This window comes from Natator depressus, chromosome 11 (assembly GCF_965152275.1).
Source record: "Natator depressus isolate rNatDep1 chromosome 11, rNatDep2.hap1, whole genome shotgun sequence".
Taxonomy (NCBI): domain Eukaryota; kingdom Metazoa; phylum Chordata; order Testudines; family Cheloniidae; genus Natator; species Natator depressus.
This window is the reverse complement of record NC_134244.1, coordinates 62,319,520-62,345,585: the sequence shown is the minus strand read 5'-3', so window position 1 is coordinate 62,345,585 and position 26,066 is coordinate 62,319,520. Positions and strand designations below refer to the sequence as shown.

At 42.5% G+C, this 26,066-nt stretch overlaps 2 protein-coding genes across 11 annotated transcripts in view; one reads left to right on the top strand and one right to left on the bottom strand.

Annotated features, from left to right (window-relative positions):
- Positions 1 to 1,696, bottom strand: part of FASTKD2 (FAST kinase domains 2) — a 19,196-nt gene extending 17,500 nt beyond the window's left edge. The window contains exons 1-2 of one of the 2 annotated variants that reach the window (XM_074968011.1): positions 1,607 to 1,687; positions 430 to 559 (exon numbers count right to left, since the gene is read on the bottom strand). The gene's annotated coding sequence lies outside the window, so the exon portion shown is untranslated. Of the gene's footprint in view, positions 1 to 429; positions 560 to 1,606 lie in introns of both variants that reach the window. The other variant, XM_074968010.1, reaches the window with a different exon arrangement.
- On the top strand, positions 1,657 to 26,066 carry MDH1B (malate dehydrogenase 1B). 9 transcript variants are annotated; one of them, XM_074968012.1, is made up of 13 exons: positions 1,657 to 1,859; positions 4,813 to 4,925; positions 6,612 to 6,746; positions 6,902 to 7,044; positions 8,168 to 8,670; positions 9,238 to 9,379; positions 12,287 to 12,450; positions 13,136 to 13,275; positions 14,650 to 14,698; positions 15,260 to 15,328; positions 21,698 to 21,772; positions 24,249 to 24,323; positions 24,929 to 26,066. In XM_074968012.1, exons 1-13 carry the CDS (start codon positions 1,838 to 1,840, stop codon positions 25,003 to 25,005), a joined length of 1,707 nt encoding a protein of 568 aa, XP_074824113.1. In that variant the 5' UTR covers positions 1,657 to 1,837; the 3' UTR covers positions 25,006 to 26,066. The 9 variants fall into 9 exon arrangements, 5 of the variants coding, with proteins under 5 accessions (XP_074824113.1, XP_074824114.1, XP_074824115.1 ...); XR_012641492.1 differs by having other exon boundaries at positions 1,658 to 1,859; positions 21,698 to 21,861; positions 24,929 to 24,986; XR_012641495.1 differs by lacking the exons at positions 21,698 to 21,772; positions 24,249 to 24,323; positions 24,929 to 26,066 and adding exons at positions 16,947 to 17,035; positions 17,735 to 17,846; positions 17,983 to 18,546 and having other exon boundaries at positions 1,659 to 1,859.

Genomic DNA, 26,066 nt, shown 5'->3' with positions numbered 1-26,066 from the left:
CCAGAGTCTGTACTGCGTACCTTCACTTTCCTGATTTCCTTTTCCCCAAGCCTCCCGGAGCCATGCAGCACTCCTGATTTACCACAAGTGATAAAATTCTGACACTTGCAACAAATTCAGCAGTCAGGCAACATAGAGATAGGAGCGTCTAGAAATGCCTAAGACAGATAGAAGACCTATATTATGAGACTAAAAAGGACCAAGTAAAAGATAATGTCATAAATTTAGCTATTAAGGGCTTCCTGCACCTTTCTTTGCACAACCCAAGGGCTTCTATCAAAGGTTGCATCCATTTTTGTGGTGCAGACAGAAGTCATAGATCCAGTTAACTAACGGGGAGTCATGGGTGTTCAAGAAATGTATGATCAGAGCCTGATGTCATAATTTTCATAATAATTACAAATGTTAAGAAGAGAAATTAAAGCTCACAATTCATGGAACAATCTGATGTACTGAGACCAGACAGGATTCTGTTCCTCTCATGAACAGCATGCCAAAATGGAAGACACATTTTGGTACCGGCATCTTCAGGGATTTTACTTGCAGACCTGCAGAATTTCTGAAGGGAGATGGACAATTTTTTATTTTTCAATCCACTTAAGTCAATCATGTTTTAACGAGATATAATTGAAGGTATAATTGTAAGCAGAATTCTGTGTATTTTAGGGCAGAAAAGGAGTCCCTGTTGTAGCCCTTTGTGGTGGAAGACTAACAATTCTGCGGCAACTTCAAGCAAGATATAAATTAAAGATTTGCTATCATTAAATATGAAGATTAAGAGCAATTAGCATTGTTTTTCTTTTCTAAGTTTTGATTTTACACTATTGACAATTTTTTAATGATCAACATGCTAAAAATTGTGCAGAAACTACAGTTGCATATTAGAAGTTGTATGGCAAAAATCTGGAGGTTTTGGCATACAGATAGCAGTTGAGCATTTCTGGGGTGGCACTTCTTCCTTTTCCATTTGCAGATGCGGGGGGGGAGGGGTTGTTTAAGATTAAGGGGAGGCTCCAACACTAACTTTCATATTCCAGCAACCACCTGCCCCATTAACTGCATGTTTCTATTAGCACACTCGGCAGCAAAAGAATTAACAACGGTGTCTTTTAAACTGTTATCTTTAGGTTTCAACCGCTGACCAGAGAGCAGATCACACACATATCAGAAGTGCAGTTTCAGGCTGCCTGCAGACTCAGGCAGACACCCCTGCTTCAGCCACGTGCCATTCACAATGCTAAACGTAGGCCTTCGCGGTCACAGGGCTTACGACCTTCCTTAAAAGAAACCTCAGGGCCCGGAGCACCATGGCACGGCCGGGGTGGATCCTGCGCCTCAGCTGCACGATACACGGGCCCTGGTCGTCACATACCAGCAGAGACACCTGTGAACTCCCCGTGGCTTCCTGGCCTGAGCCCACGGACGCCGCCCACGGGGACCCCCTCCCACCCTGGCTACGACCGGGGACGGGGACCCGCCCCGTGGGGACTCACAAGCCCCCTGGCCCCCGCCGCGGCCGGAGGCAGCCGGTCAGTCCTGGGGCCCTTCATTATTCCACAGCAGCAGCCAGGCTGATTCGCCGGAGGCGACCCCGCCAGCCACTCACCGGACACTGGACCGACCCGGCTACGCCTCATGTGACCGGCCTACGGGAGCCGCCATGATGCCTTCCTCACGTGCCCTCTCTAAATCGCGCGAGAGTACGGGGCGGCCCAGGGGACAATGTCTCGCGCTCTCCCTCGCGCGGTGAGGTTGACTGGAGGCAGCGTCGCCACGTTGCTAAGCGACAGCCAGGAGCCGCTGCCCGAGGGGCTCGTGCTCCGCCGCCGGCCGCCTCATGGCGAAGTTCGTGCTGGCTGGTGAGAGACCCGCCCGCGCCCCCAGGGACTCCCCGTCGGCCGGGGACTCGAGGAGTCGGAGCGGAGGGTTCTGAGCTAGTTAGCGGGGACCGGGACACGGACACGGTGTGGGAGCAGTTGGAGGGGCCAGGAAGGGGTAAGGAGGGGGGGAAGTTAGAGGGACAGGGAGGGGATATGGGGGCAGTTAGAGGGGTAAGGAAGGGGCAGTTAGAGGGCCAGGGAGGCCTATGGGGGCAGTTGGAGGGGATATGGGGGGCAGAGAGGGGTACAGGGCATTTGGAGGGGCATGGGGGAAGTTAGAGTGTGGGGGCAGTTAGAGGGGTAAGGAGGGGGCAGTTAGAGGGATCAGGGAGGCCTATGGGGGCAGCTAGAGGGGCCAGGGAGGCTTATGGGGGCAGTTAGAGGGAGGGGGAGGGGATATGGGGGGCAGAGGGGTATAGGGCAGTTAGAGGGGTAGGGAGGGGTTATGGGGCTAGTTAGAGGGGACAGGGAGGGGACATGGGGGCAGTTAGAGGGGTAAGGAGGGGGCAGTTAGAGGGGCCAGGGAGGCCTATGGGGGCAGTTAGAGGGAGGGGGAGGGAATATGGTGGGCAGAGAGGGGTATAGGGTAGTTGGAGGGGCATGGGGGAAGTTAGAGCATGGGGGCAGTTAGAGGGGTAAGGAGGGGGCAATTAGAGGGGCTAGGGAGGCTTATGGGGGCAGTTAGAGGGAGGGGGAGGGGATATGGGGGGCAGAGGGGTATAGGGCAGTTAGAGGGGCAAGGAGGGGTTATGGGGCTAGTTAGAGGGGACAGGGAGGGGTATGGGGGCAGTTAGGGTAGGGAGGGGATTTGCGGGCAGCTCCATGCTCACTCAATTCATATCCTTCGGGACCCATATAGGCATGTTTCACATTCTGTAGTGTTTTGCCCAGCCTGGTTGTAAGGGATGAGGCCTCACGTGCTCTCCCTGGGAGCCTGATACATCTCAGTGCCAGGAAGATTTCCCTTACACTCAGACTAAATGTTGCCCTTCAGCACACTCATTATTTCAGGCCTTAGTATTCCAAGAGTGATCCATGATTACAGCATAGAGTGCCTATCGAATTGCCCTGTTCAGTTGCACATGCATTTTGTATTTGCTGTCACATCATGTTGCAAATACAGCTGATTTGCTGTCTATTATCAGACCTTGTCTTCATTCCATTTTATTGGGTTTGGTTTCCTTTCTTCCATGGTTTACTAGTATTTTTGATTATTTTATATATTACTTCTTATTTTCTCAAATGAAATTTCATTTTGTTATGTTCTGGCTGTTTTTTTAAATTACTCTGTGTCCAGGGGTAGCAGTAGCGTGAGGAGTATAAATCAGAGAACTCTGAACTTGGTCTTGTTTGGAAATTACATATTTTTTTCTGTTGTCTCTCATTAATGAAGATATTAAGATAACAGTAAATATTACATCTTTGTCATTACACTTGCTTTATGGTTCATTAGCCAGTGTTCAGGACCAATAGCACAGTTCCTAGCTGAACTGATTTGAATATAGTTAAAGAGTAAGATTTCACAAGAAACTTTATCAAAATGATTCACTAAAATTCAGTATAGTACCTCTAACTCTTTCCCGCTCATTCATTAAGGTAATTGACTTCAATGGGATATAAAGTTAAGCAGGCACTTAAATGCAATCCTGAATTGGGATGCTTTCCTGACTGATGTTCAAGCATGTATATCATCCAGAAAGACTGATCTGTTCACATTTTTCAAGTCTTAGCTGTTCTTTACCAATACAGTAGAATATTGCTATTCTGCAGACTTATAATTTTTACAAGTAATGGTGTTGTCTTCCCATCTCAGCTAAAATTTAATAGCACAGAGAGAGCTGTAGTGATGTCACATATCACTACATCTTCATTACATTTACAAAATATGCTACAGAATATTTAGAGAAGGTCTACACTGTAATTAAACACCCATGGCTTACCCCTGTTAGCTGACTCAGGCTACAGGGCTGAAAAATCGCAGTGTAGAAGTTTGGGTTTGGTCTGGAGCCTGGGCTCTGGGACCCTCCCTCCTCATGGGATCCCAGAGCCCAGGCTCCATCCCAAGCCCGGATGTCTACACTGCAGTTTTATAGCTCCGCAGCCCAAGCCGTGCAAGCTCAAGTCAGCTGACACAGGCTAGCTGCGGGTGTTTAATTGCAGTATAGACATACCCTCAGTAGTATATCATGGAGTATAGTCATACATAATCAAAATGGCACTTGACATATAAATGAACAGCATGCACTTTAATTCTGTATCCTTGCATTTTAAAAAACTGCTTTGTCAGTTAGGTCCCTATCCTGTAAAGTTTCCCATGTGGGTAGACCCATATTGACTTCACTGGCGCTCCATGCAAGTGCAGTGAGTTCTACCTGTGCAGTGCACCTTGAAGGATTGTAGCTTAACTTATAAAATTCAATTATCCTGTTTAGGGTCTCCTAGTCATTAGTGTGAGTTAGTTAGGTTCTGCTTTTTAAAGAGACTCTCTTTCTTCTGGATTTTCCAAGCTTCTTTTATTTTCTTGTTAAAGGCAGATTTTTTTTAAAAAAGAAAAAAAGAATTACAGTATCTTAGCTATTTCTGAGTCATCGTTAATTTCACCTCCCTCTTCATTTATTAATGGACCTTCTTCCTACTGCTACTATCACCCCCACTATATCCTCCTTATCCCCTTTAGAATTAAGCATGTGAATAAGTACTTTTGTTGAACTGGAGTTTAGATGTCTTAGGTCCCTAAAATTTTCTTTCCTGGTATTTAATATCCTTATACTACTACTGTTCCTGAGCCCACAGAAAACTGGTCCTGTAAAGTCCCCTCTCTTATTCCTTCTTTTGAATCAGAAGGACTTGTTTTTTCAAAGTGTATCTTATGATGCTTTCAATCAATCGAATTAATAAATTCTTAGAGTTATGCTAATTCCCTTATTTTCAGGTAAGGCAGACTGTCCATACTTTGTAAAGGCAGAACTTCTGGCTGACTATCTGCAGATTAATTTGCCTAATTTCAAAATACACAAGATTACTCAGCATCCTGACAAGTGGGAGGTAAGGGTATTTAATTCAGTTCATTAATAGATGCCCATGTGCTTCAGGCTGAGCATGGAATGTATCTCTGATCTGTACTGTGCTTTCTTTGTTGCGCATATTAGCACCACTTTCTGGCTCTGAAAACTACATGAGTGTCAGACACCACATTACTATTGTAGATAGTCTGGTAATCATTCTGCCATCATATTTTATATTATGATTTGCAAATGTCCCAGACTAAGATTGTATTTTGATATTAAAATGTTAAAGAAGTTATTATTTCCTTCAGTGTACAAGTGCCTGCTTAGCCTATTTTATACTACTAATATGTGCGTATTTCAAATACAGTATATATTCCTTCTCATTAATTATGTGCCAATAAATCTGTGGAAAAGGAATTCTAGGCTTCAACAACTTTATGTTACAATGCCTGAAAGTATTGAAACTGAAAGCCCCATTCTCATTTACTCTAAGTTCCCTTTACAACACTTTTGTGGTGTCACATAGTACTGTCAGAGTAAGGTGATCTCTCTCATTGTTTCCTTGTGCTTACCTCTCCGTCTGTTAGTATCCATCTGTTGTCTCTTGACTTAGACTGAGGTTTTTTTGGGGTATGTTTGTACAGTGCCTCGCTCAATGGGGTCCTGGTCCTTACTTCTAAGTGCTATAGTAATACAACAAATACATTGTTGTAATAGAGGCATGCTGTAAAGTATTGTTAGTGTAAATGAGAATCTGTCACTAAGTGTGTGACTGTGCAATGGATAGTATCAGAAACGTCCAGCTGAAGATAATTTCCTTTTTATTGTGGCTGTAATATTCTAGATCATATCTAGAGTAAGTCAAACTCATTAAGAGTCAGTATTATCAAACTATTTGATGACTTATTAAATTGATTTCTGCGAATGCTTCCAATAACCAATTAAACTAAATTGGTATGCACCTAGTAGAGTGCAGCATAGTAAGTAGTAGCTGTAGTTGTATGGATGACAGTAGTTACAAAATAACATTTGATAAAATGCTGTACATTACAGAAGCTACAGTGAACAACTAGACAACTCTTTCAGCCCATCTGTAAACCAGCTTGCATCATCTATTTCAAAGCAGTTGAAATAATATTTATTAATAAAAAGAGCTACCAAAAAGACAATGGAAAAAGAGTTGCCTCCTTCAAGTTCTTCCTTACTGAAATGGTGTTTCTTGCATGTGTTACAGAAGAATTAAATCTCTTAGATGTAATTTCCTTTATTATCTAACTGCTGGTAGCTATTCAGGGTAATGTAATATCTTACCTGCAACAGAGAGACTAGGGGAAGTTACTAGAAAAAAATCCCAGAACTATCTCATGAGGCAGAAAAAGCTGTAAGAGAGGTTTTACTAATGGTATCACCTCTTAGAATTTACCAAGTTCACTGCTAAACCACCTGAGCAATACTTTTCACAATGATCTGATTAAGGGGACACAAGTAGGATATTTTGTTCTCATGCTAATTAATTCCTTGCACAGTACATCACATCCATCTGGTTGGGAAGATTCCTCTGTTTTTCAAATATTCACATTTGGGAGACCTGTGAAATATCCCACAGCTGTGCATTTAGATAAGAATTACTATTTTACATTGGAAAGTACCAGCAGTAATACATAAATATTGCCTTTCTGCATGTGAAAAAAATTAAAAACTGTTTTGGGTGTGTTGCCTATAGCAGTGGCTTCATGACATCTGTGAAAAGAATGGATGGAAACACAAACGCTCGCCGATTGTTTGGAGGGAATTATTGGATCGGGGAGGGAAGGGCCTGCTTCTGGGAGGATTTAACGATTTTATGGAGCATGCCCAGGTAACAAAACTCTCAGTACTGCTAATCCACATTTTGCAGTCTTTTCTCATTCCTTCCTCCTTTTTGAGATGCTACATAGCATTATTTTATGTGGTAAAACTTAGTGGTGTTTGGGGCCACACTCTGATTACTGAATATTCTTTCTTCATTGTGAGCATTACTATGGCATCACCTCGGACATGCTGAGTGAGCAGATGCTGAGAATTGCTGAGGAGAACTTGCAGACTCATATAGAAATTGAGAAAGAGGAGGAATATATTAAAAGTCTTATCAAACCCTTGCAGATCTGGATCAGCAGGTGAGAAAGCAAAGCACAGTAATATTCATTCAGCTTTAGAATAATGCATTTCTTCTCAGTCTTCCTTCAGCTGATTAAATGAATGTGGGGCTTGCACATATACATTTTGTTGATATTTACTGAGGTACATAGAATTTACAAAAAAAGATAAATTTGTAAAGTGTTCCTTTAAAATCCTAAGCCTTAAAACACATAACACCAACTTCTGATGTCCCTTTTAACTAAATTTTAATGTAAATTAAAAAGCTTTTTTTGTAAAACATTGTCCATAGCTGTAGCAATTTATTTTAAAAAAATACTATAAATAAAGCACTAAATTGTTCAAATACTTGCTGATTCGTTTACTTGGAATAGGTTGTATATATTTAGTCATTTTTTCTGCACTCATCACTATTGTTTATGGGCAGTCAGTAAATATTCCAGAAGGTATTTATGTTTTGTTTGCAGCTTCTAACCTACCCAGCCCCAAACCCAATCTTTCTTGTGCCCTCTACCTCCCCCCCCCCCCCCCAAAAAAAAAAAAGACCTGGTAAGGTGATATGAACTTAAAGGGACACTGTTGGGCCAAATTTAGCCCCCAAATGACCTTTGGAAAAGGTTTACATATTTACAGTAGCAGAACCCAATAGAAATATTTTGATGAAATGTTTTATTTTAAAACAGAGGAAATTTTTACATGAATAAATATTCCCATATAGTGTTGGTAATCCAAACATTACAACATTATGCTAATACATGAATAGCAAAAATGAAGTTTACTAGAAACAAAAGAAAAACTGATTATTTATTTACATTGTCCTCCATAATGGAAATGCAAAAAGGAAACAAGCCGCATACAAGAGTAAATTAGACTTAAAATTCTTGCACATTTATTTGTTGGATTTTTTTAAATATGATTTTTAAACCTGACAGTATACCTTTAAGTGAAGGGAAGCCTGATCTGCATTAATTTAACTTTTTGTTATGAAAGAAGACTGAAATGATCTAAGGTAATAGATCATTTGAATATCAATCAACTACAAGACTGAGTTCTTTGTACTGTAAAATGTATTCTAAAAATGGATGACAAACGGCAGCATTTACTGGTTAACAAAGATTTTCCATATCTAAATTTTCTCATCAGTGCATCAGCTCCTGCCTGCTACAACCTGATTCCATTATTGGCCAATGGAGAAGTGTTTGGGATGGCAACAGAAGTTAGCATCCATCTGCTCGACAGTAACCATTACAAGGAAATTCTGCATGGTATTGTAATGGAGGCTCAAGACTTAGCATTCCCTCTCCTTCGCAGTGTCTCAATGCACACTGAATTAGATGATGCCTTTGTTCAGGCTGATATTGTTATTTTGCTTGATGATATCCTCTTACAACACGAGATCCCATCGCTTGAAGACTGCATCAGACAGGTGACTGAGCAATGTAAGGTGTATGGTTCCCTGATTGAGAAGAATGCCAACAGCAGTGTCAAAGTTATTGTGTCAGGAAAAACCTTTGTGAACCTTCGGGCATTAATGATTATGACATTTGCCCCATCCATTGACGGCCAGAATATTATCGCCATGGCAATGTTCTTGGAAAGCGCAGCTAAAGCTATGCTGGCCAGGAAACTGAATATGAATTCAGCAGGTGAGTAATTTGTACTCTTCAATATCAGTCACAATCTGGGAACTTCAAATCAGGATGCAGTTGGAGTATATGTAAAAACACAAGTACACCTATTACACCTGCAAATGTGGGATTCTACATAAGACAAATGTAGACATTTATAAGTACAATGGGTGCACACTCATTTTTGCAGGTGCAATCACAGCCTCTTTGAAGTTAATATGTTAAATATCCTATTATTTGGGGAATTGACCAGGTATTTCTTATTTTGGTGTTCACCAAAGCAGTTTGATATTTTATATAGTTATCTTTTACAGGTCACCATTAAGACTAGGTGTCTAAGGCTTTAAAAGTAACGTTACCATGTTTGCGATTTGTTAAATAGGCACTACAATATACACTAATGTATACAATAGCATTAGATATGTTAGAGTTCCTTCTTCAATTTTTGTCTGGGTTTCATACATGAAGTTATTTTTTGTTGTTGTAGCAATTTTGAGGTAAAATGACTCCTGCTACTAGACAGTAGGCATTTAAAACACAATATCTTTCTGTTCACTCGTCATTATATATTCTTCTTTGTTACAGGAGTCAAAGATGTGATTGTTTGGGGTAATATCAGTGGCAATAGCTACATTGATCTGTCTAAAGCAAAAGTTTACAGATATGACAGTGCTATCTGGGGTCCACCTAACTTTTCACGCCGTTTGCTGGACATGATCTATGATGGGTACAGTATACATTTATTTTTCATTTTGATCATTTAAATGTTACCCTTTTAAAATCCATATCAACCTGAGGCCGCTCATGAATACATGGAGATTAGTATAATTAAAGATGATACTTTCTAGCATAATACTAAAGGGACACAAATCAACTTGAAATAGAGTGATTTCCCGAAAATGAGTGAAAGTAGTTTCATGAACTACATTTCTCTATTCCCTGCCAATTTTTGTGATTAAAAAGTAGGAAAATTGATTGTATAATTTTTTTTTCTCCCACGTTACCATGTAAAGGACTAGAGAAACAAGGAAAACTCAGTATGGGCCAGATTTTCAAAGGTATTTTGGCACCTAAAGAAGCAGATGGGCACTTTTGAAAATCCCACTAGGTGCCTAAGTGAGGTAGGCACCTAGGTCAAGCACCTTTGTGGATCTGAGGCACCTAAGTCCATTTTTACAAACCACAGCAATCCACAGCATCCTGCTCAACCCTGTAGACACCTAAACTCACTCAGTGAGTATGTTTTTGCAGTTAACATTCTGAAAGTGCCTAGGTTTCTGCCTCTGGGTATGCACACTGCTACCTGACTCTAGGCATCCATGTGTGGACCTCCCACTTAAGCCCCAATACAATCCACAAACTGGGAGAAGATAGGCCGTCCTCCACCTAACTGGCACGTGGGGCCTCATTCAGTATGTATGCTCAGAGGCTGCCTAACTCCACACAAGACAGCTGGGGTAGAGAGGGAAGGACTTCTCTTAGACCCTAGCCGTCTCAGTTAAAGGTTATTAATCTGGGATGTGAGGAGATGGGATTTGAACATGGATCTACCACCTCTCAGGAAAGTACTCGCACCACTGGGCTACAGGAGATTCTGATGTGGGGCGCCCTTAATCTCTCCTGTTGAAATTATTCCATTTTAAATTAAAAAATTGACTATTAAATGGGCCAGAGAGTGTGAGACTGACTCTGTAGCCCAATGGTCAGGACACTCACCTAGGAAATGGCAAATTCCTGTTCAGACCCCTTCTCCGCAGGCAGAAGAGGGACTTGAACTGGTGGTCTCTCACAGCCCAGGAATGGTCTAACCTCTGGGCTAAAGGTTATAAGAGGGAGCCTACTCCACTAGCTACTTTGTAGGGAGTTAGTCAGCCTCTAAGCTCACCTATCAAATAGGCCCTGCACTTGAATTAGGCAAAGGAGCACCTATCTTTCTTTGGTTCATGGATCACTAGGAGAAATAGGCAGCTATCCCCATGAGAGGGGAGTGACGCTTAGGCTATACCACTCTCCTTCACATCTCTCACTGGTTAGGTTAGGCAGCTCCCTACTTAGCATACTAGGTTTGTGGAGCTCATGCTTATTGGGATAGCCTCCAAGACCTCTTGCACTCGGTTCCCCCAAGGACTCAGACACCAGTCTCAACACTCAGGTTTTGTGAAGTGGTTTTTTTTTTTTTTTTTTTTTTTTTTTTTTTTTTTAAATTTGGCATACAGCAAAGCTACACTGAGTTGATCAGACAAATGTAGCCGGTGGGTACAGGGTATATCATGCATCCAAAGTTACACAGAAACCCCCCTTCCTTTTACACATTTACACATCACATTAATTTACTATACATAGCATCATGTTTTGGTATTGGCTTTATTACTTTGCAGGAACCAATCACTGTACAGCATGCTTGGTCCATGTGCTGTCAGTGTTTGACTTACTCTTTACCTCACCTTACATTCCAGGCTTATTTTATACATTGTTGTCTTGTCCATTGTAAGTGATTCCCTGGATGTTCCCCCTTATCTTAGTTAGTACAGACATTGTTTCCAGCCTGCTAATCCATTTACCTCCCTCATTTCTTGGGAGACAGAATTAGGCCTCGCCTCTGTCCAGTTACTCATGTCAAGTGAGGCCTACAATGCTAAGATGCCTGTCTCCCCTCATGCATTGTACAGGGAGTCTTGGCACCTAACCCAGGCTTTGCGGATCACAGTGCTGTTCCTGTGATTTTCTAGGTGCCTAAAAGTTAGAGGCTTTGATGATCGTTGTCGCAACATCAAAGTCCCTTTGTGGATCCAGGCCCTAATCTCTATTGACAAACCAGCTAAGGCACCTGTCTATATCTTTATGTGCCTAAATCCCTTTGAAAACCTGGATTTAACAACTTGACAGCACTAGTCAAACAATCTGTGTTCTGAGGGGATCCTGCAGCCACAAGGGAGCAGCGGAGATGTTATGATCAAGTTTTTGCAGATTCAGCACATTCCCCTGGTTACCTCCACCAAAAGGGCCTTATGGAGTCCCCACTACAGTTTAGAATGCTGAAAGAAGGCATTTGAATAAATGACCTGCACCACTCTTCACCTCTGACAACCAGGCCACTTCTATCTTTGTGCTTTTATCTATAGCTGTAGGTGACTAGCTTTAAGCACTCAATATTGAATTAGTCCAGCGGTTCTCAAACTGTGGGTTGGGACCCCAGAGTGGGGCATGACCCCATTTTAATGGGGTTCCCCAGAGCTAGCTTACATTTGCTGGGGCTTGGGGCTGAAGCCCGGGGCCAAAGCGGAAGCCCAAGGGATTCATCCCTGGGCATCGGGGCTCAGGTTACAGGCCCCCTGGCTGGGGCTGAAGCCCTTGGGCTTCGGGTTTGACCCCTACCTTGCGTAGGCAATGGGACTTTGTCTTTGGCTCCCCACCCAGGGCAGTGGCAATCAGGCAGACTCAGGCTTTGGTACCTTCTCCTGGGGTCGTGTAGTAATTTTGTTGTCAGAAGGGGGTCCTGGTGCAGTGAAGTTTGAGAACTGTATTGCTCCATACTGACATCTCCCACTGTCTTTAATTCTTATTTAATCTAGAAGACTACCTGATCTTGAGTCTTCCATAGTTATATTGAAAATCTCTCCTTTCTTGATGGCAGCAACTGGGTGCGTTCAGAATTTGCATCTGTACTGAGTTCCCCGAGTTCCCGGGAGCATCACTGCTTAGGCATGTCACCTGCTCATGTAATAGCTACTGTGCTGAGATACTGGTATCAAGACTCTCCTCCCGGGGAGATTGTCTCAATGGGAATACTCAGCGAAGGTAAATTTCTATTTGTAGTTCACATATACTGTGAAGATTTCTCTTTACTCTTTAGCTTCCTTCAATAAGTGTAATAGTAATTTTCGTATTCAGATCTTTAACAATTTTCAATTAAATCATGATTCTCTGAGTATAACAACTCATTTTCTTAATACAAGAGCTTCCAAATCTAAGAAATGATTCTACCAAGAACCTAGAATGTTGTATGTAATTTTGTGAGATGCATGTAAAAAGTACTCAAGTGTTTTTGTGGTTTCATTTTCTTTTCCCTCTATTTTAACCCACTAATTCAATTGATTTTATGTAGTCACTGCTTTGTAGAAAGGATTTTTATATTCTTTATTGATTCTTTGGGCTACATTTTGAAAGAATGTCCTTTAACTGTGATTATGAGTCCAAATACATTTAGTAATATTTTCATAAGTGCCATTTAAAGCACAGATGGAAATAAGGAATTTTGCATACCTAGCGTTAAGTAAGGTACACAATGATTTTGTGGATTTCTAATTAAAACTTGCAGTCATGATAAATCAGGGAGTTCAGTGTTCTTTGTATTGTAAATTGAGAAAGGCAATAATCTGTCTATTTTAGGGTTTTACACTGCTACTCACCACTACCGTATTTGAGCACATCATTGTGTGTTTTAATCAGAAAGAAACATGTTTTGGGGGCATTTTTTCTTTAGGTCAATTTTGTATCCCTGAAGGGATTATCTTCTCCATGCCTGTGAGGTTCCAGGATGGTAGCTGGGAGGTCATTACAGAAACAGAAATTAATGAAGAAACTCAAGAAACTCTGAAGCATTTAGCCCATGATCTGATACAGGTGATGTCACTCTCCATCTAGTATTATTTCCATTCAGCAATCTATGGGTGTGTCACAAGGTGCTCTACTCACTGCTTGGAAGCACCTCCTCCTGGCTTCTTCTGGGATTAACACTGACAGGCCAATGCCCCTTCCTGCGGTTGCACTCTGCAGCCTCTCTCTCCAGCTTTCTCTTCGTGACTCAGTCCTCCAGTCAGGTCACTAAGTGGTTCACCTTCTGGACTATCAAAATCTTTCCATACCAACAGTCTCAGGAAGTTCCCCAGTGGCTAGTAGGGGAACCCAGGCCCGCCAACTACTTTGGATTCCAGTCCAGGGACCTATCTCTAGCAACAGTAGCCTGCTCGCTTCCAGACCATGTTGCTCTTTCCCAGACTTCTTCTTACATCTTTCTACTTCTCAGCTCTACCTTATGGCTCCCTCCTCCCAGGGAGTAACTGTAGGCTACATAGCATTGTAGCCTCAAATACACCTCCCTACTCCCAGGGAGTGACAGCAGACTACTCCCCTGCAGCCCCTTTCTGCTGCCAGCTTCCTGGCTTTATCCTAGCCCCTCCTTTTCCTTTTCAGATGGGTGCTGTCATCATTCAGGGTATTAATTAGGCCACCTAATTCCCCTCAGCTGTGGCCTCGCTGGTTAATTGGCCCTTTCTCAGCCTCATTAACACTTTCCAGGCTGGTGTGGGGTGAACACCCCATCAAAGGCTGTATTATAGTTTTGGATACTGAGACCCATCTGCCAAACGAGACCCCTACAAAATGCACACACACTGTTGAATATACAAAAATCTCATAGTGGCATGTGTAAACTAGCATTTATGTATGCAGATTGGGCAACTGAGCAACTAATTGCCTATTAGCACATATTAATAATAGTTAACATGAGCCAATACAGATTTTGTACCCACAAGTTTGTGTGTTTTGTACTGTGCAGGACAGAAAATTATGCCTTAATTTTCCAGTTGCATTCTGAGTGGCTGATTGGACCATTTTGTTTTGGCTTTACCATATTTATGATAGTACCATGGCACACTGACTGTCCGCTGGTATGACTGTGGTGTGCCGTATGTGCAAATACTGAAAGTTTTTTCAAATACTGGTTTTTTTCAAAGCCTAGAATTTCTCATAAAACACAAAATAAGCTAACAGCAATTTCTTTTCAGTGTGTCATTCACAATAAGTTGAAAATTTTTATTAATATTGAATACAAGAGGACTGATCTCAAACACTTCACTTTAACATCATTCATTTTTTTCCTTTTTAGTCATGTTAATAGTATATAGGGGGTATCTTCATCGCAACGTTTTAAATTCGTGCTAGAAATTGTATTTGTTGTAAATAGTATATGATGATAAAGCTCTCTTTCTCATGTAGGAAAAACAAGTTGCACTAGGAGAAATATCTGAAATGCGTCCATATAAAGGTAAAACCATTAATAGTAAATATTGGTTTAAAGCTGTGTCATATAACAGAGGACATAAAATAAGATTTTGAGGGGGATTTAAAGTAATGGGTGTGATGATTGGGTTGTATGATTTTTTTTCTTTTTCAGTGGATTAAAATTCTGCCTTCTGGATTCCTGAAGTTATTTTAAGTGCTGGTATTAAGGGTCCTGATCCTACCATACTGTTGTAATCTCATAGCCCTTAGAGAGTGCAAGACTGGATGGTGGCAGTCATGTTTTGGTTTGTTGATCTTCTAGCATTCAGAGACTATGAACATCATCACTTGAGTTGGGATGTAGAATTTATATCTTGTCATTGTTTAATATTGAACATTAAGCCTCTTTCCATATTGACTAATTGGAAAATACTTTTGCCATATGTCTTGGTTAATGTTTTTGAAGCCACTCTGGTATATCATGGGCTCTTTTGGCCTCTTTGTTAACCACCTGCCATTAAAAAAAAAGGGGGGGGAACCTCAGATGCAGAAAGGGCTGTTGTAAATGTGAATTTGAATCTTTTCATTTGGATGTTTTTTACAGAAACTGCATTTAATGGCTTCAATCTGCTAGCGCTTCTAGAAGAGGAAAACTTTCAAACATCCCCAAAGGGTAGGCTAATAAACATGATAGTAGCCCCAATTATTTCAGGGAAGTTAAATCCAATATTTCACTGTTACATCTTGTCACTTCCTCAGGAGGTCCCAATTACAAGAAAGGAGAGATCTTTTATACCAGCACTAAATTATTGATCCACTTGGCTTCACTTAAAGTAAAATTCCTAGGTTACCATGACAGAGTTCAAGTGCATAACCACATAAACCGAACCCTATCAATACTTACAGAAAATCCAGTATCTCTTCTCTACTTTGGGAGTTTGAGAGATGAACAGGATTCGTTTGGCGGGACCTGCAAACCACATCACAATGCCATGACAAACTCTTGAGCCTTCCCCAATCTATTTTTCCCATCCACAATACAAGGCCAAGTCCTAATCCACTTCTTCCAATGCTTCATTTCCCACCAGTTTTGCTACTTGGATTCTCTGCCCTGTCACTTCAGGATGATTACATTAGGGAAAAAAGAAAGAGCATCCATTAAATTGAAAATTTCCTAACCTGAAAGCTGTGTGTTCTTGGGGTTTATTCTGTTTTCCCATTTTTTTTCTCCCCTTCCTTCCATGTCCAAGTTTTATTTTCTCAGCTACATTCCATGTTCTCTTTTTTCATCTTTTTAAACTACAATTCTCTCTCAATTTTAGTTTTTACTCTTTCCATGTCTCCCTCCCTCTTCCTTTGTCATTTCCCTTTCTCACGATCCCTCTCTCCCTGGATTCTTCTCATTTCCACTGAGTTTCTCCTATCTTATTTCTTAGTCCCCCAAATCTCTTTCCTCTTGGGCCTGGTCTACACTACGAGTTTAGGTCGAATTTAGCAGTGTTATCTTGATTTAACCCTGCACCCGTCCACACGACGAAGCCCTTTTTTTTCGACTTAAAAGGCTCTTAAAGTCGATTTCTTTACTCCACCCCGACAAGGGGATTAGCGCTGAAATTGGCCTTGCCAGGTCGAATTTGGAATACTGTGGACGCAATTCGACAGTATTGGCCTCCGGGAGTTATCCCAGAGTGCTCAGTTGTGACCGCTCTGGACAGCGCTCTCAACTCAGATGCACTGGCCAGGTACACAGGAAAAGGCCTGCAAACTTTTGAATCTCATTTCCTGTTTGGCCAGCGAGGCGAGCTCACCTGCACAGGTCACCATACAGAGCTCATCATCACAGGAGACCATTCAGTCCCAGAATCACCAAAGAGCTCCAGCATGGACCGAACGGAAGGTACAGGATCTGATCACTGTATGGAGAGACAAATCCATTCTGGCAGAACTCCGTTCGAAAAGACGAAATGCCAAAATATTTGAAAAAATCTCCAATGGCTATAACAGGGACACGCAGCAGTGCGGTGTGAAAATTAAGGAGCTCAGGCGAGCCTACCAAAAAACCTGAGAGGCAAATGGCCACTCCGGTTCAGAGCCCCAGACGTGCCGCTTCTATGATGAGCTGCATGCCATTCTAGGGGGTGCAGCCACCACTACCCCAACCCTGTGCTTTGACTCCGTCCAAGGGGTGGGAGGCAACAGGGAAGCAGGTTTTGGGGGCAGGAAGATGATGAGGAGGAGGAGGTTGTAGATAGCTCACAGCAAGGAAGTGGAGAAACTGGTTTCCCCAACAGCCAGGATCTGTGTATCACCCTGGACCCAGTATCTCCCGAACCCACCCAAGGCGGGCTCCCGGACCCTGAAGGCGGAGAAGGGACCTCTGGTGAGTGTACCTTTGTAAATATTATACATGGTTTAAAAGCAAGCGTGTTAAATGATTAATTTGCCCTGGCATTCGCGGCCAGTACAGCTACTGGAAAAGTCTGTTAACGTGTCTGGGGATGGAGTGGAAGTCCTCCAGGGACATCTCCATAAAGCTCTCCTGGATGTATTCCCAAAGCCTTTGCAAAAGGTTTCTGGGGAGGGCAGCCTTATTCTGTCCTCCATGGTAGGACACTTTACCACGCCAGGCCAGTAGCACGTAGTCGGGAATCATTGCAGAACAAAGCATTGCAGCGTATGGTCCCGGTGTTTGCTGGCATTCAAACAACATCCGTTCTTTATCTCTCTGTGTTACCCTCAGGAGAGTGATATCATTCATGGTCACCTGGTTGAAATAGGGTGGTTTTTAATAAGCGGACATTCAGAGGTGCCCATTCCTGCTGGGCTGTTTGCCTGTGGCTGAACAGAAATCTTCCCTGCTGTTAGCCACGCGGTGGGGGGAGGGGTAAAGCAATCATCCCAGAGAATTGGGTGTGTATGTTTGTGTGGGAGGGTTAGTTGGGTTTCTGCTGCACGTGAACCCGGAAACCGCAGCCCCTCGTTTTAAATTGCCAACCCATTTTTAACGGCCAACCCAATGGCTACTTTGTATGGGAAATGAGGGCACTGTTGTTTGAAACCATTCCCACATGTTATGAAGGTTAAAGAAGCCAAAAAACTGTGACTTACCATGGCTGCCTGCAAGGCGAATTCTGTTGCCCGGCCCTGCGTGAGTGATCTCTCACATCAAACCAGCATATCCTCAATAAGAGGTAAAATATGACCTTGAAATGAAAGCACATGTGCTATGTAATGTTAACAGCAAAGTTTACTTTGAAAGAGTGTACCCATTGTTCTATAAAATGTGTCTTTTTAACTACCACTCTCCTTTTTTTTTTCCTCTACCAGCTGCGTATGTTTCTCCTTCCCAGAGGCTAGCGAAGATTACAAGGCGAAAAAAACACACTCGTGATGAAATGTTCTCTGACCTCATGCTGTCCTCCCACACTGACAGAACACAGCAAAATATGTGGCAGCAGACAATCTCAGAGTGCAGGAAAACACAATATGACCACGAGGAGAGGTGGCGGGCTGAAGATGGTAGGTGGTGTCAACTTGCTGAAAGAAGGCAGGAGTCAATGCTCAGGCTGCTGGAGGATCAAACTCATATGCTCCAGCGTATGGTTGAGCTGCAGGAAAGGCAGCAGGAGCACAGACCGCCTCTACAGCCCCTGTGTAACCAACCGCCTCTACAGCCCCCAAGTTCCATAGCCTCCTCACCCAGATGCCCAAGAATGCGGTGGGGGGGGCCCTACGGCCACCCAGCCACTCCACCCCAGAGGATTGCCCAAGCAACAGAAGGCTGGCATTTAATAAGTTTTAAAGTTTTAAAGTGCTGTGTGGCCTTGTCCTTCCCTCCTCCACCACCCCACCCGGTGCTTCCCTCCTCCACCACCCCTCCCGGGCTACCTTGGCAGTTATCCCCCTATTTGTGTGATGAATAAATAAAGAATGCATGAATGTGTAGCAACAATGACTTTATTGCCTCTGCAAGCGGTGATCGAAGGGGGGAGGGGAGGGTGCTTAGCTTACAGGAAAGTAGAGTGAACCCAGGGGGGATTTCCATCAAGGAGAAACAAACAGAACTTTCACACCGTAGCCTGGTCATTCCTGAAACTGGTTTTCAAAGCTTCTCTGATGCACACCACGCCCTCCTGTACTCTTCTAACCACCCTGGTGTCTGGCTGCGCGTAATCAGCAGCCAGGCGATTTGCCTTAACCTCCCACCCCGCCATAAATGTCTCCCCCTTACTCTCACAGATATTGTGGAGCGCACAGCAAGCAGTAATAACAGTGGGAATATTGGTTTCGCTAAGGTCTAACCGAGTCAGTAAACTGCGCCAGTGCGCTTTTAAATGTCCAAATGCACATTCTACCACCATTCTGCACTTGCTCAGCCTGTAGTTGAACAGCTCCTGACTACTGTGCAGGGTGCCTGTGTATGGCTTCATGAGCCATGGCATTAAGGGATAGGCTGGGTCCCCAAGGATAACAATAGGCATTTCAACATCCCCAACAGTTATTTTCTGGTCTGGAAAGTAAGTCCCTTGCTACAGCTGTTGAAACAGACCAGAGCTCCTGAAGATGCGAGCGTCATGTACCTTTACCGGCCATCACAGGTTGATGTTGGTGAAACGTCCCTTGTGATCCACCAGTGCTTGCAGCACCATTGAAAAGTACCCCTTGCAGTTTATGTACTCGCTGCCTTGGTGCTCCGGTGGCAAGATAGGGATATGGGTTCCATCTATCGCCCCACCACAGTTCGGGACTCCCATTGCAGCAGAGCCATCCGCTATGACCTGCACATTTCCCAGAGTCACTACCCTTGATATCAACAGCTCAGTGATAGTACTGGCTACTTGCATCACAGCAGCCCCCACAGTAGATTTGCCCACTCCAAATTGACTCCCGACTGACCGGTAGCTGTCTGGCGGTGCAAGCTTCCACAGGGCTATCGCCACTCACTTGTGAACTGTGAGGGCTGCTCTCATCTTGGTGTTCTTGTGCTTCAGGCAGGGGAAAGCAAGTCGCAAAGTTCCACGGAACTGCCATTACACATGCGAAAGTTTCACAACCACTGGGAATCGTCCCAGACCTGCAACACTATGCGGTCCCACCACTCTGTGCTTGTTTCCCGGGCCCAGAATCGGCGTTCCACACCATGAAACTGCCCAGTTGACACCATGATGTGCACATTGCAGGAGCCCGTACTTTGTGAGAAGTCTATGTCTATGTCCTCATCACTCTCGTCACCGCGCTGCAGTCGCCTCCTCCTTGCCTGGTTTCACTTTTCTTGCAGGTTATGGTTCTGCATATCCTGTTGGATAATGCGTGCGGTGTTTACAGTGCTCATAATTGCCGCGGTGATCTGAGTGGGCTCCTTGTTCCCAGTGCTATGGCATCTGCGCTGAAAAAAGGCACGAAACGATTGTCTACCGTTGCTCTGACGGAGGAAGGGGCAACTGACAACATGGCTTACAGGGAATTAAAATCAACTAAGGGGGTGGCTTTGCATCAAGGAGAAACAGAATAGCCCCCTCAAGGATAGAACTCAGAACCCTGGGTTTAGCAGGCCATTGATTTCACGGAGGGAGGGAGGAAGAAAATGAATACAAAACAAATCTGGTCTATTTCTTGTTTTGATTCACTTCATCTATCTTTATACATCTTGCTGGCAGCAGACGGTGCAGTACGACTGCTGGCCATCGTCATCTCCTGGGTGCTCATTAGAAGACGGTGCAGTACAACTGTTGGCAGGACTGAATTGCCATGAGACGAAACTTAAAAGGAAAATGACCTGGCTGAGTCACTCCCATGTTTGCCCAGGCGCCCCTGACCGACCTAAGAGCACCCTGGAGTATGGCGACGACGGCTACCAGTCATACTGCACTGTCTGCTGCCAAAAGGCAATGAGCTGCTGTTGTGTAGCAATACAGTACCGCGTCTGCCAGCACGCAGGAGACATATGGTGACGGTGAGCTGAGCGGGCTCCATGCTTGCCGTGCTATGGCGTCTGCACAGGTAACCCAGGAAAAAAGGCACGAAAGGATTGTCTGCCGTTGCTTTCACGGAGGGAAGGAAGTGGGGGACTGACGATATGTACCCAGAACCACCCGTGACAATGTTTTTGCCCCACCAGGCATTGGGATTTCTACCCAGAATTCAAACGGGCGGCAGAGACTGCGGGAACTGTGGGATAGCTACCCACAGTGCAACGCTCTGGAAGTCGATGGTTGCCTCGGTACTGTGGATGCACTCCACCGACTAAATGCACTTAGAGCATTTGTGTGTGGGGACACACAATCGACTGTATAAAAACGCTTTCTACAAAACCGACTTCTATAAATTCAACCTAATTTCGTAGTGTAGACATAGCCTTGTTCTCATAATGCCCCAGCTATCTCCTTTCCCTTATGCAGGTGCTGCTATTTCTCCTGGTCCTAAATTGCTTTCCCTCTCTCAGATCCCCTCAAATTCCTTCTCTTTCAGGTCATATCAACTCTCTTTTCCCTGAAAACTTTTCTTCTTTACTATCCACTTTATAGATGCACATACTGGGAAACAGGAAGAGGAATGGGAGTGGTATCTGTGCAGCTCCACACCTCCAGTGAGCACCTGAGTATTCTGGTCTCTCATCATAGTCCACAGCCCCAGTGATGAATTCTTGATTTATGAAGGGCTCAGTGGTCCGCTCTGGCCACATCCTGGTGCTCTCAGAGATAGACTTAAAGTGAGAACAGGACTTTTCCTACCTGGCTGCCACCTTTTGCAAAACTTTCTCGTCCTTTGTGGCAAGAGAGGGCACACTGGCAGCTCAGCAGAGGAGCAACTCAGCTACAGGCAGTCAGCTAGCTAGTAGTAACCTAAATACTCAATTGGTGGAGAACCCTGCAAGTCAAGTTTCCCTGAAGCTTTGGGGGTCTTAGAATCAAATCTTCATAGCATCATATTATTCAGATAATAGCAAACATATCAAAATTCTTTCCCTGTAGCCCTGCATATTTAAATATGAGGAGATGTGTGTTTTAAAATACACAGCATTCTATTATTTTGTTTGTTACAGACCTGGACACTTTATCCAATGGCTTACTTCAGCCAGAGACCCAGGAAGGAGAAAAAGTCCAAACAACTACTGATGGTGAACCATATGTTCCAGGATATTATAGTTTCTACAACATTTCCCTGATTGATAACATCTGAAGGCTGGAGCTCTTTATGCAGAAGCAGGTTGAAAAACAAAAACAATGCAAATGTGACATTCCCAGACAAGAGGGCAAAACGTCTTGTGTGAAATCCTGATCCCACTGAAGTCAGTGAGGCCAGGATTTCACCTTTTATGTTTAATGATTTGTAGCCATGTAGGCCAAAAAACTATTAAAAACTTTCCTTTGTTGTCCAAAATATTCACGTTCGGGTTATACTGAACAATGGTATTCATGGATAAAAAGAAGTGTTTCACAGCCCCAAGCTATTGCCTCCTGAGGAGGCCAGATATAATACATGACAACTCCTTTGTAAGAATATATATATAAACAAAAGGGCATAGTTAAGGTTGAGCTTTCTTTGTCCTTTCTCTGTGAAGGTTTTATGTACCCAATTTTAGGTTTTTTGGTGAAATACATACTTACAAGCACACTCACCTGAAAACATTCAAGAAAATATGTATAAAATCAATTTCCAATACCTGTAGGTCCTCCTGAGAAATTGGTCCTTAAGATGGTCATTCCAATCCAACTGCAAATTGTTAACCAAAGTTGTCTTACTGCTTTGTAATTTATCATTCGTGATCATAAAACAAGTGATGATATCCAAAAGCTCAACTTGACATAACGTATATAAAGGTGAAACATGAGACTACACTATCATAACTGATCACATTTTCAAAAATCTCCACATCCTCTTGAAACCCTCCCTGCTAAGCAGAATATCATCAGTATCTTCCTTATATTAAATACCACAAAAGAGAAGTAGCTTGTTCCACCAACCAAGAAATATATGTAAATGAAAACAAATGTTGCCTCTATTGCTGTATCCTATTAGGATCTGAACCAAAGTCCAATGGGAGTCTTTTTCCTTGATTTCAATGGGCTATTTGGGGCCTTTAATGAAGAGAGAGAGGCTTATTGAGCAAAAAAATACATATACTGTTTAATATCGATGAGGCCAAGGGGACTCCTCACTGAAATGCTGAAAGACCCTTCTAATACCCTTTTCTCCTCCTCAGTACTATTAGACACAAACCAGGCAAATCAGAGAATAGGGGAAGAGCATGAAAAATGAGAATTAACTCACTCATGAATGTAAAGCAGTTCATCCTCTAATTCTGTTTACTGTGGAAGCTGAAGCTTCTTCCAGTGACTTATTTCAGCCAGGGACCCTAGAAGGAGAAAAATTCCAAACTCCCACCAAGGGTATGCCAAACGGCTTAATTAAAAATGATCCTTTATTTGTCCATGGTCAAAAGAATGTCACAATCTACTGTCACATTTCCTTCTTGCTTGCACCTGCGCCCGATACCTTTTCTTTCAGTTTCTCTGTCTCTCCACATACTGCTTCCCTTATGTACATCATATTGCATAAACTGTGAACTTGGTTCTTCAATTAATGAATGCATGTTTTTAGCCGACAGATACCTAAACTCATTACGGCTTTGGAGTTCCTTATAAGCAGAATTATAAACCCTTATATCTAAAACAGTGTGGTCTAGTTGCTAAAAAATTAGATTGAGAGTTCTGCTCCTGTGCTCTTACACTGACTCGGTCTATGGTTTTTGACAAATCACTGAGGCCAGCATTTTCAAAAGTGGTCACTGATTTGGGGTGCCCACCTTTAGACACGGGGCCTGATTTCCAGAATTTTTGAACATCCATCACTCCCATTAACTTCAGTTAGAATTGTGAATGCTCAGCACTTCTAAAAATCAGACCCAAGAAATCTCAAATTGGGCACCTAAGAACCAAGGCTCCAAAAATCACTGACTGCTTTTGGAGAAATGGGCCTTTCCCTCACTGTATCATCAGTTTTTTCATGTATAAAATGATAGTTAGCCACATTTGTAAAGCATTGTGACTACACAAGTATTATTATTTATTATTCACATAGAGGCTATTGGCAAGCCAGCCTGTTTCTAAACATTGTTCAATATTTAGACTAGACACCTAGCTATCTAAAAAAGACTGTCTTCTCAGGAAGTTCTAAGTGCAATTGATATCCATTTATACATTTTAGGACCAAATGTCACAAATAACATGTGTTTGGGTAACACATCGCATGACAAAAGTCAAACGATGATCCTCTATTTTATTCAAAGAATGTCAGTTTTTCTGAAGGGTTTTCCATATCTAAGCACCTCATATGCATTATTGATTGAATGGCCAAGGCAAGGTCACGCAGGAAGTCTGTACCAGAAATAGGATCAGAATCCCTATCTACTGAGTCCCTGCCCAGTGCATTAGCCGCAGTTAGCCTTCCTCTCTTCATTCAGTTCTAATCTGTTCCACATCTCATCTTCCTGAAGCCCCAGCCCAGGTCTACACTACAAACTTATGTAGGTATAACTACATCGCTCAGGGGTGTGGTTTTTCCATTTAGTCTTTTCATTTTGTTTATTACAGAACCTGAAGCTCCACCCAATGCGTTACTTCAGTCAGAGATGCTGGAAGAAGAAAAAGTCCAAGTGCCCATAGATGGTAGGCCAAGATGCCTAAATACAATTTTTTTTATTGTTCATAATGTTCAAATTGTAGCTCTTAACACCTTTTGACACACCTGAATACAAATCCTCAACTTTTCACAGGGGGCCAGAAACAAAATAATGGAAAACTTTTGTAAGTAAACAGGATAGCAAAATACCAGGTCTAAATAGTTTATTCAATCACTGACCCAGTTGGTTTAATTTTGAACAGAATATAAAGATTTATCCATTCAGTTAAATGGAAAATGTATCATAAACAAGCAAAGCAGGTATTAATAGCTTCTCAGTGGGGATTGTTGGTAGCTGAGCACTTTTGAAAGTCTGGCCACATCATTTAGGTGCCTATCTGGGAGATGAGCTCTTTGGAAAACCTGGCCAGTGAATTTTACTTGCCCCCTAAGGGAATGTCTACGCATCAGTTGGGAGATGTGATTCCCAGCTCAGGTAGACATACATGTACTGGCTACTTTAAGATGGAAATTTCCACGGAGAGCGTGATCTGGCTCCTACAGACCATCAGAAAACCAAGAACAAATAGGGAGAAACTCCAAAAAAGAGAACGTCTTGTAAACCTAAAATATTTTAAATCTGTTTTTACAGATCCTGAAACTTCATCTGAGGGCTTAAATCAATCAGAGACCAGTCTGAGCAATGCAGAAAACAATGAAAACCCTTAAATAATTTCTGATCAAGTAAACTACAGGAAGGGATATGCTATAGTCCCTGGAACATATTACTTCTGTGATCTGGCAGAGACTGATTCACGGCTTTGAACCTTCACAGGTTTTCTTTTGTGGTAGTTATGAAAGAATGTATAGGAACTGGCACATTTAAAAAAAAATACCACACACACCCCTCATGTTAATTGATTCTACAGGGCTGAAAATTTAAACACAAATTCAATAAATGAAAATGTTAAAATTATTTTATCAATAATTCATTCACATTGCATGTGTTGTATATCAAAGTAAATATTTAACAGCCTAAGCAAAAATCTTAAGCCAAAATTGTCAAAAATGAGAGTCTAACTTTAAGCCAGGATTTTAAAAAAGGGATGCTTTCTTTTATTTGCTTTCTGATACCTGTATGTTTGAATTAGTAATATTAATATTGTATTAAAATAAGAAATTAAAATGTAAGTGTAGCATTAATGTTACATATTTAAAGTGTAGTTTTACTCTGAGAAGTAACAGTAAAAATGGCATCTCTTTGCTCAGCAAATATGACTCTATATGCACAACAGTAATGTATTTGCTCACTTTGGTGACAAAAATATTCTTAGCCTTACAGAGCCAACAGAACTAAGATGGAATAGAATCTGCATCTTATTCAATCTTGCACAGCCTCAGGTGATTGTTTACTGAGTTCCAGTCAGTTACACCTGTGCAAACCCATTGAGGAAAATGTTGTTGAACAGATAAAGCTGAGTCCCAGTTTGTCTTACAGAAGCTTTATCAAAGATGCTGATGCAGAGAGTGAAAAAGCGCAGATTGATCCTCAGAATCCAGAAGGAGGTGGCAGTTAGGAAACAAATCTTTTACTTAAGTACTGAGCACATTTGACACAAAAATTAGTAATACAACAAACATGGAAGCCATGATATCGACTTTGCAAAGTCACTTTTCAGACTAGAACTTGACATAGAACAGAAAAGAATCAGAGAATGAAAAAAACCCAAGCATTTAAAAATATTGAGGCGCTAAAGCAATAATTGCCTTTTTTAAAAAAAAATTTGTGC

Bases quoted from the DNA above. Each gene is read 5' to 3' on its own strand.
- MDH1B (XM_074968012.1), top strand. From the start codon at position 1,838: ATGGCGAAGTTCGTGCTGGCTG. The intron at 6,747-6,901 runs GTAACAAAACTC...CTTCATTGTGAG, and splicing joins ATTTTATGGAGCATGCCCAG to CATTACTATGGCATCACCTC. The intron at 8,671-9,237 runs GTGAGTAATTTG...TCTTTGTTACAG, and splicing joins ACTGAATATGAATTCAGCAG to GAGTCAAAGATGTGATTGTT.